Genomic DNA, 18,001 nt, shown 5'->3' with positions numbered 1-18,001 from the left:
TAAATGCTTGTAGGCCATCCACAGCAATCCATACAGGGCCCTCTCAGCATGGCTTGTGGCTATATAATATTTCCATTGTGCCCTAAGACAATCAGCACCCCCCTGCCAGCCTAGAGAAAGGTCTGGTTCTTGGGTGTCCCCTAATGGCCAGTGATAGAACTGCCCAGTACCTGGCTCTGAATCATGCCCAGACCTTCCTGGTGTTCAGGGGATCCCCTTTGCACAGAAGAGTCCTGTGTCAAAGCCTAGAGCACCCATAGGGCTGCACACTGGGTCCAGCTTGGCAGTGATCTCAGACCAGTTGTGTGGGTGGAAGGAGGCTATACCCTAAGAATACTTTGCCTTTAGTAATGTGTCTGAGCATTTCTTCTGAGTCTGGAGTTGCTTTCTTACCACCCCTGGCTCAGACAGGGTGATTTAATTTGGGGCTGAGATTGTGGGGATGAGGACCCCCCTCCCTCCCTCTGCAGGAATGGGATGCACATTAGAGTTGGAGCCTGAAGGCCTGGGGCCTCTCATATCAGCTTTGTGGCTGAGGTTTGGGGTATGAAATTGACACTGTAATTCCACCTTTTCTTTTTTTCTTTTTAAATTTTTTTTAGAGCCAGAGTCTCACTTTTTTTTTTTAACAGTTTTTGGCCAGAGCCGGGTTTGAACCCACCACCTTCGATATTATGGGGCTGGTGCCCTACTCCTTTGAGCCACTGGTGCCGCCCTATTTTTTTTTTGTAGAGACAGAGTCTCACTTTACTGCCCTTGGTAGAGTGCCGTGGCGTCACACGGCTCACAGCAACCTCCAGCTCTTGGGCTTATGTGATTCTCTTGCCTCAGCCTCCCAAGCAGCTGGGACTACAGGCACCCGCCACAACACCCGGCTGTTTTTTTGTTGTTTCAGTTTGGCTGGGCTGGTTTTGAACCCACCACCCTTGGTATATGGGGCCAGCGCCCTACTCACTGAGCCACAGGCGCCGCCTGGTGCCGCCCTATTTATGTAATGTACTGCCAGAGCCAGAGTCTCACTTTATCACCTTCAGTAGAGTGCTGTGGTGTCACACAGCTCACAGCAACCTCCAACTCCTAGGCCCAGGTGACTCTCTTGCCTCATCCTTCTGAGTAGCTGAGACTACAGGTGCCCACTAGAACGCCTGGCTATTTTTTTGTTGCTGTTTGGCCAGGGTCAGGTTCGAACCCGCCACACTCAGTGTATGAGGCCAGTGCCCTACCCACTGAGCCACAGGCACCACCCTCTACCTTTTATTTTTTTGTCTTTTTTTGGAGACACACTCACTCTGTTGCCCCAGGTAGAGTGCTGTGGCATCATCATAGCTTATAGCAACTTTAAACTCTGGGCTCAAGTGATCTTGCCTTGGCCTCCTGCGTAGCTGTGGGACTACTGGCATCTACCGTGATGCCCAGCTAATTTTTCTGTTTTTAGTAGAGACTGGGGCTTCTCCTGATCAGGCTGGTCTCGAACTCCTGAACTCTGGCTATCTTCCTACCTTAGCCTCCCAGAGTGCTGGGATTAAAGATGTGAGCCACCATGCCTAGCCCTCTTCCACCTTTTTTTTTTTTTTTTTTTTTTATTGTTGGGGATTCATTGAGGGTACAATAAGCCAGTTACACTGATTGCAATTGTTAGGTAAAGTCCCTCTTGCAATCATGTCTTGCCCCCATAAAGTGTGACACACACCAAGGCCCCACCCTCCTCCCTCCATCCCTCTTTCTGCTCCCCCCCCATAAATTTAATTGTCATTAATTGTCCTCATATCAAGATTGAGTACATAGGATTCATGCTTCTCCATTTTTGTGATGCTTTACTAAGAATAATGTCTTCCACTTCCATCCAGGTTAATACGAAGGATGTAAAGTCTCCATTTTTTTTAATAGCTGAATAGTATTCCATGGTATACATATACCACAGCTTGTTAATCCATTCCTGGGTTGGTGGGCATTTAGGCTGTTTCCACATTTTGGCAATGGTAAATTGAGCTGCCATAAACAGTCTAGTACAAGTGTCCTTATGATAAAAGGATTTCTTTCCTTCTGGGTAGATGCCCAGTAATGGGATTGCAGGATCGAATGGGAGGTCTAGGTTGAGTGCTTTGAGGTTTCTCCATACTTCCTTCCAGAAAGGTTGTACTAGTTTGCAGTCCCACCAGCAGTGTAAAAGTGTTCCCTTCTCTCCACATCCACGCCAGCATCTGCAGTTTTGAGATTTTGTGATGTGGGCCATTCTCACTGGGGTTAGATGATATCTCAGGGTTGTTTTGATTTGCATTTCTCTAATATATAGAGATGATGAACATTTTTTCATATGTTTGTTAGCCATTCGTCTGTCATCTTTAGAGAAAGTTCTATTCATGTCTCTTGCCCATTGATATAAGGGATTGTTGGCTTTTTTCATGTGGATTAATTTGAGTTCTCTATAGATCCTGGTTATCAAGCTTTTGTCTGATTGAAAATATGCAAATATCCTTTCCCATTGTGTGGGTTGTCTCTTTGCTTTGGTTATTGTGTCCTTAGCTGTACAGAAGCTTTTCAGTTTAATGAAGTCCCATTTGTTTATTTTTGATGTTGTTGCAATTGCCATGGCAGTCTTCTTCATGAAGTCTTCCCCCAGGCCAATATCTTCCAGTGTTTTTCCTATGCTTTCTTTGAGGATTTTTATTGTTTCATGCCTTAAATTTAAGTCCTTTATCCATCTTGAATCAATTTTTGTGAGTGGGGAAAGGTGTGGGTCCAGTTTCAGTCTTTTACATGTAGACATCCAGTTCTCCCAACACCATTTATTGAATAGGGAGTCTTTCCCCCAAGGTAAGTTCTTGTTTGGTTTATCAAAGATTAGGTGGTTGTAAGATGTTAGTTTCATTTCTTGGTGTTCAATTCGATTCTAAGTGTCTATGTCTCTGTTTTTGTGCCAGTACCATGCTGTCTTGACCACTATGGCTTTGTAGTACAGACTAAAATCTGGTATGCTGACGCCCCCAGCTTTATTTTTGTTACTAAGAACTGCCTTAGGGCGGCGCCTGTGGCTCAGTCGGTAAGGCGCTGGCCCCATATACCAAGGGTGGCGGGTTCAAACCCCGCCCTGGCTGAACTGCAACCAAAAAATAGCCGGGCGTTGTGGCGGGCGCCTGTAGTCCCAGCTACTCGGGAGGCTGAGGCAAGAGAATCGCTTAAGCCCAGGAGTTGGAGGTTGCTGTGAGCTGTGTGACACCACGACACTCTACCGAGGGCCATAAAGTGAGACTCTGTCTCTACAAAAAAAAAAAAAAAAAAAAAAAGGATGGCTCGGCGCCTGTGGCTCAAACAGCTAAGGTGCCAACCGCATACACCTGAGCTGGCAGGTTCAAATCCAGCCTGGGGCCAAACGACAATGACGGCTGCAACAAAAAAAAAAAAAAAAAAAAAAAAAAAAAAAACTAAGAACTGCCTTAGCTATACGGGGTTTTTTCCGGTTCCATACAAAACGCAGAATCATTTTTTCCAAATCTTGAAAGTACGATGTAGGTACTTTGATAGGAATGGCATTGAATAGGTAGATAGCTTTGGGAAGTATAGACATTTTAACAATGTTGATTCTTCCCATCCATGAGCATGGTATGTTCTTCCATTTGTTAATATCCTCTGCTATTTCCTTTCTGAGGATTTCATAGTTTTCTTTATAGAGGTCCTTCACCTCCTTCGTTAGGTATATTCCTAGGTATTTCATTTTCTTTGAAACTATGGTGAAGGGAGTTGTGTCCTTAATTAGCTTCTCATCTTGACTGTTATTGGTGTATACAAAGGCTACTGACTTGTGGACATTGATTTTATATCCTGAAACATTACTGTATTTTTTGATGACTTCTAGGAGTCTTGTGGTTGAGTCTTTGGGGTTCTCTAAGTATAAGATCATGTCGTCAGCAAAGAGGGAGAGTTTGACCTCCTCTGCTCCCATTTGGATTCCCTTTATTTCCTTGTCTTGCCTAATTGTATTGGCTAGAACTTCCAGCACTATGTTGAATAGTAAAGGTGACAGAGGACAACCTTGTCTGGTTCCAGTTCTAAGAGGAAAAGCTTTGAGTTTTACTCCATTCAGTAAAATATTGGCTGTGGGTTTGTCATAGATAGCTTCAATCAGTTTTAGAAATGTGCCACCTATGCCTATACTCTTCAGAGTTCTAATTAGAAAAGGATGCTGGATTTTATCAAATGCTTTTTCTGCATCTATTGAGAGGATCATATGATCTTTACTTTTGCCTCTGTTAATATGGTGGATAACGTTTATGGACTTGCGTATGTTAAACCAGCCTTGCATCCCTGGGATGAAGCCTACTTGATCATGATGAATGACTTTTTTGATGATAAGCTGTAATCTATTGGCTAGGATTTTGTTGAGAATTTTTCCATCTATATTCATGAGTGAGATTGGTCTGAAATTCTCCTTTTTGCTTGGGTCTTTTCCTGGTTTTGGTATCAGGGTGATGTTTGCTTCATAGAATGTGTTGGGGAAGATTCCTTCTTCCTCAGTTTTTTGGAATAATTTCTGCAGTACAGGAATAAGCTCTTCCTTGAAGGTTTGATAGAATTCTGGAGTGAAGCCATCTGGACCAGGGCATTTTTTAGTTGGAAGCTTTTTTATTGTTTCTTTGATCTCAGTGCTTGAAATTGGTCTGTTCAGGAGGTCTATTTCTTCCTGGCTAAGTCTAGGGAGAGGGTGTGATTCCAAATATTGATCCATTTCCTTCACATTGTCAAATTTCTGGGCATAGAGTTTCTGGTAGTATTCAGAGATGATCTCTTGTATCTCTGTGGGATCAGTTGTTATTTCCCCTTTATCGTTTCTGATTGAGGTTATTAGAGATTTTACTTTTCTATTTCTAGTTAGTCTGGCTAATGGTTTATCTATTTTATTTATTTTTTCAAAAAACCAACTCCTTGTTTCATTAATTTTCTGAATGATTCTTTTGTTTTCAATTTCATTGATCTCTGATTTGATTTTGGATATTTCTTTTCTTCTACTGAGTTTAGGCTTAGATTGTTCTTCTTTTTCCAATTCCATAAGATCTCTTGTGAGATTGTTGATGTGCTGTCTTTCTGTTTTTCGAATGTAGGCATCTAAAGCGATGAATTTTCCTCTCAAAACTGCTTTTGCAGTATCCCACAGGTTTTGGTAGCTTGTGTCTTCATTGTTGTTATGCTCAAGGAAGTTAATGATTTCCTGTTTTATTTCTTCCTTCACCCATCTGTTATTCAACAGAAGATTGTTTAATTTCCATGCCTTTGGGTGGGCTTGAGCATTTTTGTTAGAGTTGAGTTCCACCTTTAGTGCCTTATGGTCTGAAAAGATACAAGGTAAAATTTCAATTCTTTTGATTCTGTTGATATTTGTTTTGTGTCCCAGGATATGATCAATTTTGGAGAATGTTCCATGGGGTGATGAGAAGAATGTATATTCTTTATCTTTGGGGTGGAGTGTTCTATATGCATCTGTCAAGCATAGTTGTTCTAGGGTCTCATTTAAATCTCTTACATCTTTGTTTAATTTCTGTTTAGAGGATCTGTCCAGCTCTGTAAGAGGTGTGTTAAAGTCCCCTGTTATTATGGTATTATCAGATATCATATTGCTCAGACTGAGTAAGGTCTGCTTCAAGAATCTGGGAGCATTTAAATTGGGTGCATAAATATTTAGAATTGAAATGTCTTCTTGTTGTAGTTTTCCCTTGACCAATATAAAGTGACCATCTTTGTCTTTTTTGACTTTAGTTGCTTTAAATCCACATGTATCTGAAAATAAGATTGCAACTCCTCTTTTCTTCTGAATTCCATTTGCCTGAAAAATTGTCTTCCAACCCTTGACTCGGAGCTTTAATTTGTCTTTTGAGGCCAGGTGTGTTTCTTGCAGACAGCAAATGGATGGCTTGTGTTTTTTAATCCAGTCAGCCAATCTATGTCTGTTCAGTGGGGAATTCAAGCCATTAACATTTATTGAGATAATTGATAAGTGTGGTAGTATTCTATTCGTCTTATTTGGTGAGAGTCCATTGCTTAGTTTTATGTTTTACATCAGTGTGGAGGTTAGGTTTTGTCCTTTGATTTCTGAGTTCTTACTTTGCTGCTGATCCATTGTGGTGGTCAGTGTGCAGAACAGGTTGAAGTATTTCCTGTAGAGCTGGTCTTGTTGTGGCGAATTTCCTCAATGTTTGTATATCCGTAAATGATTTGATTTCTCCGTCAATTCTGAAGCTTAGCTTAGCAGGGTACAGAATTCTGGGCTGAAAATTGTTCTGTTTAAGTAGGTTAAAGGTAGATGACCATTGTCTTCTTGCTTGGAAAGTTTCATTAGAGAAGTCTGCGGTAACTCTGATGGATTTGCCCCTGTAGGTCAACTGGCGCTTACTCTTGGCAGCTTGCAGAATCTTTTCTTTTGTCTTGACTTTGGACAGGTTCATCACAATGTGTCTTGGAGAAGCTCGGTTAGAGTTGAGGCGACCCGGGGTCCGATATCCCTCTGAAAGCAGTGTGTCAGAATCTTTGGTGATGTTTGGGAAATTTTCTTTTATAATATTCTCTAGTATGGCTTCCATTCCTCTGGGGCATTCTTCTTCCCCTTCTGGAATTCCTATAACTCGTATGTTGGAACGCTTCATAAAGTCCCATAATTCTGACAGTGAACGTTCTGCTTTCTCTCTCTTCTTTTCTGCCTCTTTTACTGTCTGAGTTATCTCAAGAACTTTGTCTTCTACCTCTGAAATTCTTTCTTCCGCATGGTCTAACCTGTTGCTGATACTTTCCATTGTATCTTTAAGTTCCCTAATTGACTGTTTCAGTTCCTTCAGGTCTGCTATATCCTTTTTATATTCTTCATATCGTTCATCTCTTATTTGATTCTGTTTTTGGATTTCCTTTTGGTTATTTTCCACTTTATTAGCAATTTCCTTCATTGTTTCCATCATTTCTTTCATTGTTTTCAACATGTGTATTCTAAATTCCCTTTCTGTCATTCCTAACATTTCTATACTGGTGGAATCATCTGCAGTAGCTACCTCATGGTCCCTTGGTGGGGTTGTTCTAGACTGGTTCTTCATGTTGCCTGGAGTTTTCTGCTGATTCTTCCTCATGAGTGATTTCTTTTATCTGTTTCCTTGCCCTAATTTTCCTTTCACTTCCTCTTGCTCTTTAAGTTCTTGTACCTGTGGAAGTTGTGGGCGGGTTTAGACGGATTGAACACACGCGACCACTTGCTGGTTTTCCACTGTTTTAGTCCTCCTCTTGGGGTCCAGAAGTCTCTCGCTGACTCCCTGTATCCTCATAGGAGTGATGATAGGCAGTTCCCACCAGCCAGAGATGCCTGGAGTCCTATCTCCCCAGACTCACGGTGCCCAGATGCAAGGAAGCTGTTACTCGGCTGCCATCTTGCTCCTCCTGGAAAAATCCATCTCTTCCACCTTTTCTAAAGAGAAATGTTGAGATAAATTTCAGATCTGCAAGGAAGAAAGAGCAGCCTGTCGAGGGCAGGGTGACACACTGACATAGAGACTGCTGGCTGGAGACTGAGACTCACATCCCTTGTGGCTAAGGGCTCACTCAACAAGATGGGTTGAACCAGAGTGGTGGAGTCAGACTTGTCTTCTGAAGAGACCCTCAGAACAGTTGAGAGAACAAACAGAGAGAAACTAGTGCTGCTGATGTGGAGATGTGCAAAGACCCAGGCTGGCTGCACTCAGCAGGGCTGTAGACATGGATGAGAGACCAGCCCCACAGGCAATTCTGGAAGAGCATTTATAAGGTCAGGTGACAGGGAGACCAGACAATAAAACAGAATAGCCCTCTGTATTTCCTTCCATGGTCTGATCCATTCTTCACTATCTGAATTCACTCTGGAAAGGTTCTGATAGATTCATTCGTACAAAGATAGAAATGAATGGCACAGATTCAAACATTTGCATGTAACAAGAACAAATTCTTAGTCTATAAAACTTCGAAGTCCTAAAGACAAAACTTGGGGACCCACCTGCTAGGGTCAGGTAGCAATGTCCTGAAACTAACACAGGTCCCAGTGTGTTCTTTTCCCATTGTTTGGTCAACACAATGTGATTTCACACCAGGTATCAATGTGGAGGATGGTGGAAACTTGCCAGTATCCTACTGTCCAAGTTCCTTTTAAGCTCTCCTAATTTCTTCCCGGCCCTAGAATTTGAACTGTGACCCCTGATGTCTCCTTGATTCTCTCCCTGATAAGGGTGTTTGTTGACATATTTGACCACTGCTCGGCCTCCTCATGTCTCCTTCCAGGCAGACCTCAACACGAACATCGAGGACGAAGGTAGCTCCTTTTACGGGGTCTCCAGCCAGTACGAGAGTCCTGAGAACATGATAATCACCTGTTCCACCAAAGTCTGCTCTTTTGGCAAACAGGTGGTGGAGAAAGTGGAGGTAGGAGGCCGCACCAGTGGGTAAGGGGAGATGGTGGTGGCTGGTGTTTGCTAGAGCCACCCTGAGGACAGGCCTGCATAGCACGGCTTCCATCTGCTTTCAGGACGAGTGCCCTTCAGCTGTGGGGCACCCTTCTCTCTCTGCTGTCAGTGCTATGTGCTTCCCTTGCACCTGCCGAGCGCCACTGCCCAGCCCAGCTCACAACCCCCACTGTGCTTCCAGGTGTGCCTGCACCTTCCAAGCATGTTGTTGTACTGCAGGGCCACAGGGTGTCTCCCTCGTCCAGCCCTCTGGCACCACAGTAGAGGCCCAGAGAGAGAAAGGCCTGCCCCACAGTCACACAGCTCACAGGTACAAGAGCAAGACTAGTATCTAGCAGGGGTCCTCAAACTTTTTAAACAGGGGGCCAGTTCACTGTCCCTCAGACCGTTGGAGGGCCGGACTATAGTTAAAAAAAAACCAAAACTAGGGCGGCGCCTGTGGCTCAGTGAGTAAGGCGCCGGCCCCATATGCCGAGGGTGGTGGGTTCAAGCCCAGCCCCGGCCAAACTGCAACAAAAAAATAGCCGGGCGTTGTGGCGGGTGCCTGTAGTCCCAGCTGCTCGGGAGGCTGAGGCAAGAGAATCGCGTAAGCCCAAGAGTTAGAGGTTGCTGTGAGTTGTGTGATGCCACGGCACTCTACCGAGGGTGATAAAGTGAGACTCTGTCTCTACAAAAAAAAGAAAAAAAAAACCAAAACTATGAACAAATTCCTATGCATACTGCATATATTTTATTTTGAAGTAAAAAAACAAAATGGGAACAAATACAATCACACCGCCGCATGTGGCCTGTGGGCCGTAGTTTGAGAATCCCTGCTCTAGGGTCTTCGTTGCTCGCCCCATTTTTATTTCGTGGGTGTCAAAAACCGTTCATGTCCCTGCTTTTCTATTTGGGAGTGGGGACCCTGGACGCCTGCACTAGTGAAAATTATAGAAAATTCAGGCCTGTCTTTGGGGTGGAGGTTTCTATCTCTGCCAAAGGCAGTGCAGAGTACTGGGGAAGAATATGAGCTCAGATGCACCTGGCTTTGAATACTAGCTCAGCCCCTGCTTTCTGGTGGCATTGCCTGCTTGTGGGGGGAAGGGAGAGAGGAAGGTTTAAATCCTCTGTTGCATTTATCTCTAAACAAGTGACAAGTTATCTTTGCTGCCCATTAATACAGCCTCCTGCAGTACCCTCTGTGTAGCGAGAGGGACAGGAGTTGGGACCAAAGGCTCTCAACCCATAGCACTGGTGGGCTCTGGGCGTCTGGAGCCCGGTGCCCCCATGCACTTACTCAGCCAGCCCTGCCGTCTGGAGCCCCGTACCCCCATGCACTTACTCAGCCAGCCCTCACGTCTGGAGCCCCGTGCCCCCGTGCACTTACTCAGCCAGCCCTCACGTCTGGAGCCCTGTGCCCCCATGCACTTACTCAGCCAGCCCTCACGTCTGGAGCCCCGTGCCCCCGTGCACTTACTCAGCCAGCCCTCACGTCTGGAGCCCTGTGCCCCCATGCACTTACTCAGCCAGCCCTCACGTCTGGAGCCCCGTGCCCCCGTGCACTTAGCCAGCCCTCACGTCTGGAGCCCCGTGCCCCCATGCACTTACTCAGCCAGCCCTCACGTCTGGAGCCCCGTGCCTCCATGCACTTACTCAGCCAGCCCTCACGTCTGGAGCCCTGTGCCCCCATGACTTACTCAGCCAGCCCTCACATCTGGAGCCCAGTGCCTCCATGCCCTTACTCAGCCAGCCCTCACGTCTGGAGCCCAGTGCCTCTATGCCCTTACTCAGCCAGCCCTCACTAGTGCAGGCTGGTCTTCACCCCATCCTCACCTCTGTCCTACATTTGTCTGAATTAATGAAGAGTATTACTCTCACAATCTATCAGTTAGCAATAAACTTCCTTGAGCCAAACACAACCAGATGCCAGGCTGGTGCCAGGGAAGAGTCTTTTCTCTATCCCCATGGTTTTTTACCCTGGCTGCACCTTAGTGTTACCCAGGTTCTTTGGAAATACACCAGTGCTGAACTCTGCTCAACATTGACCTCTGTCACTATGGCAGAATCCAAACAATAGCACTTTTTAAATAGTTCCTCAGCATTTATTTTGAACTAAAGTTTTAAAACTTTTTTTTTGAGACAGAGTCTCACTCTGTCCCCCTAGCTAGAGTGCAGTGGCATCATCATAGTTCACTACAATCTCAAACTCCTGAGCTCAAGTGATCCTCCCACCTTGGCCCACTAGAGTAGGTAGGATTACAGGTGTGAGCTACTGTACCTGGCCTTAATGTTTTAAGACTTTTGAGATAAATGTAGATCCACATGCAGTCAGAGTCGTGTGTACCCTTCACCCAGCTCTCCTCCTAGTTACATCTTGCACAACCAGAGTACTTTATTGGCAACCAGGAAGTTGGCATTGATGCATTCCACCACTCCAGTTCAGATTTCACCAATATTATACGCACCCATTTGTGTGCGCACACGCGTGCATGTGTAGATGTGAGAATGTATAAATTTGTGTCATTGTCATCAGAATCATAAGGACCCCCGTGCCGCCTCCCACTGTGTTGTCCTAGTGCATACACAGAATTGAGGCACCATTCATCTCTTCTGCTGCTGCTCCTGGGTCTGACCAAGCTCCTCTCCTGCAGTGCTGGGTTTCTGTCTGTCACTTGTGTTTAATGTCCACCAGTGCCAGGGTGTCTCTGCTGTGCAGGCCTCCTGCCTTTCCTTGCCATTTAGCAGAGCCTGGGTTCTGCAGCTTCCCCATGGAGTTGGGTTGGGACCAAGGTAGTCAAAAGGGATTCTAAACCCCTGCTGTCTCTTGGGCTCTACAGACAGAGTATGCTCGCTACGAGAACGGCCACTATTCATACCGCATCCACCGGTCCCCCCTCTGCGAGTACATGATCAACTTCATCCACAAGCTGAAGCACTTGCCCGAGAAGTACATGATGAACAGCGTGCTGGAGAACTTCACCATCCTGCAGGTGTGTGGGGCTAGGGTCCATAGGTGGACAGCACCAATGGCATGCTCTCATCTGGGGCCTTCACCCTTATCTTTTTCTTACCCACAGGTGGTTACCAACAGAGACACACAGGAGACCTTGCTGTGCATTGCATATGTCTTTGAGGTGTCAGCCAGTGAGCACGGGGCTCAGCATCATATCTACCGGCTGGTGAAAGAATGAGAGACTCGGGGAGCAGGGAGGGGGGAAGAGACGTGTGTGCAGGAAATGGGGACACGGGGAAGGGCCCTGCAGGGGCAGCCCCCTGAAATGCCAAGAGAGCTGAGAGGAGTGGTTGTGACTATCCAGGAAGAAACCGTGCCTGAACTTGCAGTGCCCAACCCCAAATAAACCCAAGATGTTGTGTATTTTCAGAGAACCTGGTCTGGCTGTCTGAGCCTTGGGTGGGACTGGGGAGAAGGGGACAGTCTGGGAGGCAGGCTGGAGGCAATGCCCAGAGAGGCACCCCAGGCAGTTCTGAAGCCAGTGCCTGATGGACTCAGCCAGAAACACTGCCAGACACTGGAGGTCAAGATGTGACAGTCTCTCCGCCGCTTGTTGAGTCCCTGCACTGGACTGGGGGCCACACCAGGAGGCCCAAGGACAGCTCCTTGTGCGTGCTGCATTTGCTCTCCCCGGTCACCCCTGCTACTACTTCCAGGATAGCTCACACAGGAGGCCTCCTCCACGAGGGTAGATTTTAGGTGTGGAGGGACAGAGTCATTGGAAGGGGCCTCGGTCACAGTTCTCTGATAAGTTCCATCCATCTCCAGTGTATGTGGATTCCACGGCCACCTTCATTACCACTTGGGGGAAGTGGGTCCAGATAATAGCCAAATAAGGGAGGGCAGGAGGCTGTGGGCTGAGGGTTTGAGTGGGAGGTGGATGTCTGCAGCATTTGTAGAGGTGGAAAAGGCCCAGAAAGCAGGTCAGAGGTCTGTGGTGTGCTGGTGTCTGAGACCCATCTAGTTCTGATACCCTGGTATTCTTGCTCCCTTCCAGCCAACATGCCTGCTGGGTGGCAGCCTCCTTGGAGCCAGCCCCAGCTGTCCCAGTTCTGAATAAACTGGTTTCTGTGCCTCCTGGGAATGAAGGAGGGGAGTGGACCCCACTCTGGGCCTAGAGTTAGTTAACCAGCTGAACCACTTCCCTGGTTTATTTCTGAGAACTGGTATGGGCTTTGGGCTTTGGCAGTGGTGGCTTTGTCCTAGTGTTCTGAGCTGCCTAACCTCTGAGCTTCAGTACCCTTTCCTCTCTGTAAAGTGGGAAGGCAATAACAGCTTCCTTAGTCTACCTTTATGGGGAGAAGAGATGCCATCTGTGCAGGGCCTAGGCTAAGTAAACTCTGCCACAGACAGCTGTCACTCTGGGAGGCCTGGGGCTGGCTCTTTGCTGCCACCCACTGGCTCTTTGGTATCCTTATCACTGATGGAAACCACTGTTTCTACCAGGAGTATCCTGGATCTGAAGGGGAGGAAAACTCCACCTGTGCATGTTTGCTGTGTGCCTGGCACTTTGGGAGACCACAGAAATGAGTGAGGCAGTATCTGGGAGGTGTGGCGGGTGGTATTTAGGAGCAAAGGCTCTGGAATGAGACCAGTTGCTGACTAGCTATGACCTTGGGACAAGTTATTTCATTTCACTGTGCCTCAGTTTCCCCATCTGTAAAATGGGTAAATAACCTACCTCATATATATGCGGTGCCTAGCATAGTGTCAAGCACATAAATAAATATGTTTATGTATTTAATAAATGTACATTGTTATTATTTGTAGGAGCTTGCAGTCTAAGGAGTCAGGTTGGAAAACTGTAAGTGCAGTAGGCTGATCCTCAAAACCACTGGCTTTCAGGAGAAATCAGGGTATATAGGATCCAGGGAAGGGTAGCGCTTGAGGAGAGCTGCCGTTAAAGGGTGGTCAGTGTCTAGTTAAGCAGCTGGGACGAAGCTGGCCAACATCCCACATGAGGGGAATGGCCTCCCTCTGGTCTCCACAGCTCTCTAAAGAGCAGCTTTAGCCAAACCCCTGTGGCATCAGGACTGCTGCTAGCCCTCATTCCAGGCTGCAGGCCTGCACAGTATGGTGAGTGAGGCTCAGCTGTCTTCAAGAGCTAAGGTGTGAGGTCCCAGGGAGCCTGAGGGCGGCCTGAATCGCCAGCAGGTGGCATGTACCCACATGTGGACATGTGGGTTTATGTTTAAATAAGGCTGTCTTACTCCCATGCCCGGGAACCAGGATAGCTCTTGCTCCCTCTTCTCTCCCCTTTGCTATTCCCGGAGCTGTATGTGAGAGAAGCTTGTGATGCCTGCCTCTCTAGCTTGATTGGCAGCACCAGCCCTGGGAACCTTCAAACAGGAGGGCGTCTTGTGGGGAGCAGCCTCTTAGCTGTGGGACAAGTGCATAACCTGAGATAACCTTTTTGTGTCATGGGTGAGAAAGTGCAGGTGTTGCTGGCTGTGAATTTTTCCTTCTCTTTATGAACTGACCTCAGCAGCCTAAATAGAGTCCTATTATGGGAGGCCGAGGCAGGCGGATCACATGAGCTCAGGAGTTGGAGACCAGCCTGAGCAAGAATGAAACCTCGTCTCTACTAAAAATAGAAAAACTAGCCAGGTGTTGTGGCAGGAGCTACTGAGGAGGCTTGAACCCAAGAGTTTGAGTTTGAGGTACCCAGAGTGACAGACTGAGACTCTCTTTGTCTCAAAAAGAAAGAAAAAAAAGAGTCCTGCTTAGAGAGGTAAAATCCAAACTGGCTAGCCGTAGACAGCAGATTTATGTCTTTCACCCACAATACAGTAGACCAGGACGCCTGTGGCAAATGGAAACACAACTTGGCCTCAGGTAGCCTGCAGCTTCATCTGAGGCTCCCCTCTCGCCCCAGCCCCTCTAGCCACCCTGCATCACCCTTCCTGTGCATCCTTTCTGCTTCTCGTGTTCATCGGCCTTCTCCCACCACCCACCTGATGCTCATTCTTCAAGAGCCAATGGGGAGCCGCTTATGTGTCAGAAGCATTCCACGCACATCTGCCACTTGGAACCTTTGTCTTCTGATCTTCACACCATAGGTGCTATGCTAGCCCCATTTTAAAGATGAGCAGTGAGGCACAGAGGCCAACTAACTTGCTTGGATTATTAGCACAGTTAGCAAACATTTGTGTAACTTCTGCTTTCTGCAAGGCACTCGGTAAGTGTCAGTGTGCAGGACAGGCTCCCTGGGAGCAGAGAAAGAAAGCATGTGAACAAGAGGTGGACGCAGGCCCTGGGGAGTGCTGTGGGCACTGACGCTGAGACGGGACCTCAGAGGCAGTGGCGTTGGAGCTGATCAGGAAGGACAAGAAGAGGGATGAGGGAACCCTTTTCCAAGTGGAGGCCACAGCAGGTCTGGAGGCAGGGAGGAGAAGGATGTGTTCCAGGTGGGGGAAAGAAGCAGGTGACCGGCCACTATGCCCTCCCTTGGTAAGGACTCTGGACTTCACTCAGTGTGATAGGAAGGCCTGGAGTTTGTTAAGCAAGGGGATCTATTTGGTCAGATTTTGAAAAAAACTGCTGGGGCTACTGTGGACCACAGAGAGTCTCATCATGTCGTCTGAGTGTGTCTTTCCACCTGGAGTTAGGTTCTGGAGGGACTCTACAGATTTCACGGTTCTGTTATGCTCGGCAAACATTTGATAAATGAGTGGATGTGTGCAAGGCAGGGGGTTCGTGTCACTGGGCCTTGAGTTGAGGAAGGGTCCCTCAGCCCTCTTGGGAGATACAGCCTTCTACGTTGCCAACGTCATTCAGAGGCAGCAGGCAGCATTGTCAAGATGGAGATGGGGCAGGGCACAGCCCATCTGTCTCAGGGGTTGGACAGTGACCCAGCAGATTGTTTCCCAGTGGCCACCGTCCTTCACAGAGTGGGATGATCATCCTAACAAGAAAGAAACCCACACGAAGGAGTTGGGGGGTGTGCACGTGTGCCCTTGTGCACGTGTATATGTGCACGCATGTGCAGTCGGGGCTCTGCCTTCCGGGACTGAAGCCAGTGGAGTGGCCTGTCCCCTGTGTGTGCTGGGTCTGGGAACCTGCTCCCTCTGTTGGGCTGTGGGTTGCAGAGGGCAGTGGGCAGGGCTGGGTTTTCTGGGCCCTAAGCACAGACACGGAAAGTGAGGGAGGGTGTCAATGTGTTGGATTTTCCCTCAGGGACAATTCCACCCAGTGCCCACTGTGTTTGACCTCTTCTTACCTTCTCAGTTTTATTAGCTCTAAGAAGGAAAGCAAGAAGCTTTTCCCCAAAGAACGGAATGTAAGTCATTCCTAAGAACGTAAACTTAAGCCAGGCCAGGGACTGAACTTACAAGTCATATGAACTTGGGCATCTGAGGGAAGGTGTGTGTGAAGGGGCAGCACTGCACCTCACACACGGCAAGCACTTTTCCCACTCCTAAAACGCATGTACACACACACACACATTTATTTTTTGATTTAAAGTAAAAGCCCTATTCCAATGTCCCTCAGAGAAGGCAAGGAGAAGGTCTCAGGTCACTTGTTTCCAGAGGACTGTTCAGGCCTCTGGCATCAGAAAAAAGGAGGGAAGTGTTCTTATTGGGAGTGTAACTGTGGCCCACGATGGGGAGGAAGAGCTCACAGAAAGGTCTAGAAAGGGAGGGCAGAGCAAATGGAGAGCTAAACTACTCTAGATAAGAAAACATTGAGGGCGGCGCCTGTGGCTCAGTGAGTAGGGCGCCGGCCCCATATGCCGAGGGTGGCGGGTTCAAACCTCAGCCCCGGCCAAACTGCAACCAAAAAATAGCCGGGCGTTGTGGCGGGCGCCTGTAGTCCCAGCTGCTCCGGAGGCTGAGGCAAGAGAATCGCTTAAGCTCGGGAGTTGGAGGTTGCTGTGAGCCGTGTGACGCCACGCACTCTACCCGAGGGCGGTACAGTGAGACTCTGTCTCTACAAAAAAAAAAAAAAAAAAAACAACATTGAGAGGCTGGGGGCTGTAACTCTAGTATTCTGGGAGGCTGAGGCAGGTGGATTGCTTGAGCTCAGCAGTTGCCAGAGTGAGACCCCGTCTAATGAAAATAGAAAAACTAGTGGGGCGTGTGGCAGGCACCTATAGTCCCAGCTACTTGGAAGGCTGAGGCGAGAGGATCACTTGAGCCCAAGAGTTTGAAGTTGCTGTGAGCTGTGATGTCACAGCACTCTACTGAGGGTGACAAAATGAGACTCTGTTTAAAAAAAAAATGAAAATCAATAAAAAGAACCAGTTGAGAAATTTGATTTCCCTTTTATTCCCTAAGACAGAGTGGGGACAGATGGTCAGGCATCTTTGGGCAGAAATGGGGAAGGGTCTTTTTAAGCTCATGAATGTCTAATATTCAACCTTCAGTGTTTTGTACTTTTGCTATGTAAACACCCTTCATCTCTCCAAATCTTCAGTAAAGTCTGCTACCTACACAAAGGCCTTGGTGCGTGTGGTTTCTTTCTGAGGAAGTGACGGAGGTCCACATGGGGCCACAATGCAAGAGCAGCAGAGCAGTCTGTGGCCACTGGGGCCGATCACCCACCAAGCCTGGGCAGTGGAGGAGGGGACTCAAGGCAGCATTTGTGGCCTGCTCAGCTGGCCCAGCTCCCTCTCTCAGAGGATGGGGAACGCTCCTGACTGGGCCCAATTTCAAGTTAATCTCACTGGACTCTCTGGGACACCCTGCCTCCTTGGTAGCCATTCAGGTTATAGCAATGAGGTTCCAGGAGGCTCTGTCACCAGGCTCTGTGAGTGCTGCACTTTCAGGAACACATAGTGTCAGGTACTTAACAAACGGATACAAAAGCCATGTATGTGAAGAGTGAGCAGAAGGGACGGGTTCAGGCAGGGGCTGGCAGGCTGTGGTCCCTTGGCATCCTGGGAACTTGGTTTTAGCACGTGATTCGGGAGTGAGCAGGCTTTCTTACCAGCAGCCACAGGGCTGGCTTGCTAACCAAAATCAGCATGGCGTGATGGATAAGCACAAGTTCCACTTCATTAATTCACACTAAGCAGCACCACTCCCCGCACGTGGAACACTGGCATCTGCTCAGTAGCACAGTCCTTCCTCTGTGGGAACCCGTCCTCCAAGGGAAACAGGTCACTTGCATATGGTTGGCTGTGCCTCTGTTTACGAAGGAAGTTGTGCAACCTTGAAGGACCTAGTGCCGTCCATGTTGAGAGCATGGTGTCCCACTATAGGGGAACGGTAGACACAATTCTTCCATCTGGGAATCAATCTTTTTTTCTCGACATTGGTGAGTGGTAACTTGTTTTTTTGTCACCCCATTTCAATTACATCATGCTACTGAATAAGGTACACCATGTGATCAAAAGTCATTCCCCCAAACACCATTGAGCACTTAAACGTGTTAGCTGCCCTACTATGCTAAGTTTTACTAGTTTAGGGTTCAGAGGGGGTAATTCTGAAGACTCACTTTTACCCAGAGCAATTTCTCCCAACTTCCTCTCACTTTCTGGGTGGAGAGGCGGGGGCCTTGCCTCGCTGCAGGGATTGCCAGTCAGACTCTGGACCTCTCGGTTTGTGTG

The 18,001-nt window shown here is 47.6% G+C and overlaps 1 protein-coding gene across 3 annotated transcripts in view; it reads left to right on the top strand.

Moving 5' to 3' along the window:
* The window catches only part of TEAD4 (TEA domain transcription factor 4), an 85,672-nt gene extending 73,850 nt beyond the window's left edge, over window positions 1-11,822 (top strand). For all 3 annotated transcript variants that reach the window (XM_053555683.1, XM_053555680.1, XM_053555682.1), the window contains 3 exons: window positions 8,278-8,418; window positions 11,276-11,428; window positions 11,516-11,822. In XM_053555683.1, coding sequence (XP_053411658.1) covers window positions 8,278-8,418; window positions 11,276-11,428; window positions 11,516-11,629 — 408 coding nt within the window. In that variant the 3' untranslated portion in view covers window positions 11,630-11,822. The remainder of the gene's footprint in view (window positions 1-8,277; window positions 8,419-11,275; window positions 11,429-11,515) is intronic.
* Window positions 11,823-18,001: the final 6,179 nt, after the last annotated feature.

This window comes from Nycticebus coucang, chromosome 12 (assembly GCF_027406575.1).
Source record: "Nycticebus coucang isolate mNycCou1 chromosome 12, mNycCou1.pri, whole genome shotgun sequence".
In the NCBI taxonomy this organism is placed as follows: domain Eukaryota; kingdom Metazoa; phylum Chordata; class Mammalia; order Primates; family Lorisidae; genus Nycticebus; species Nycticebus coucang.
Note: the sequence above shows the minus strand (reverse complement) of the source record. Positions and strands in the feature narration are given on the sequence as shown.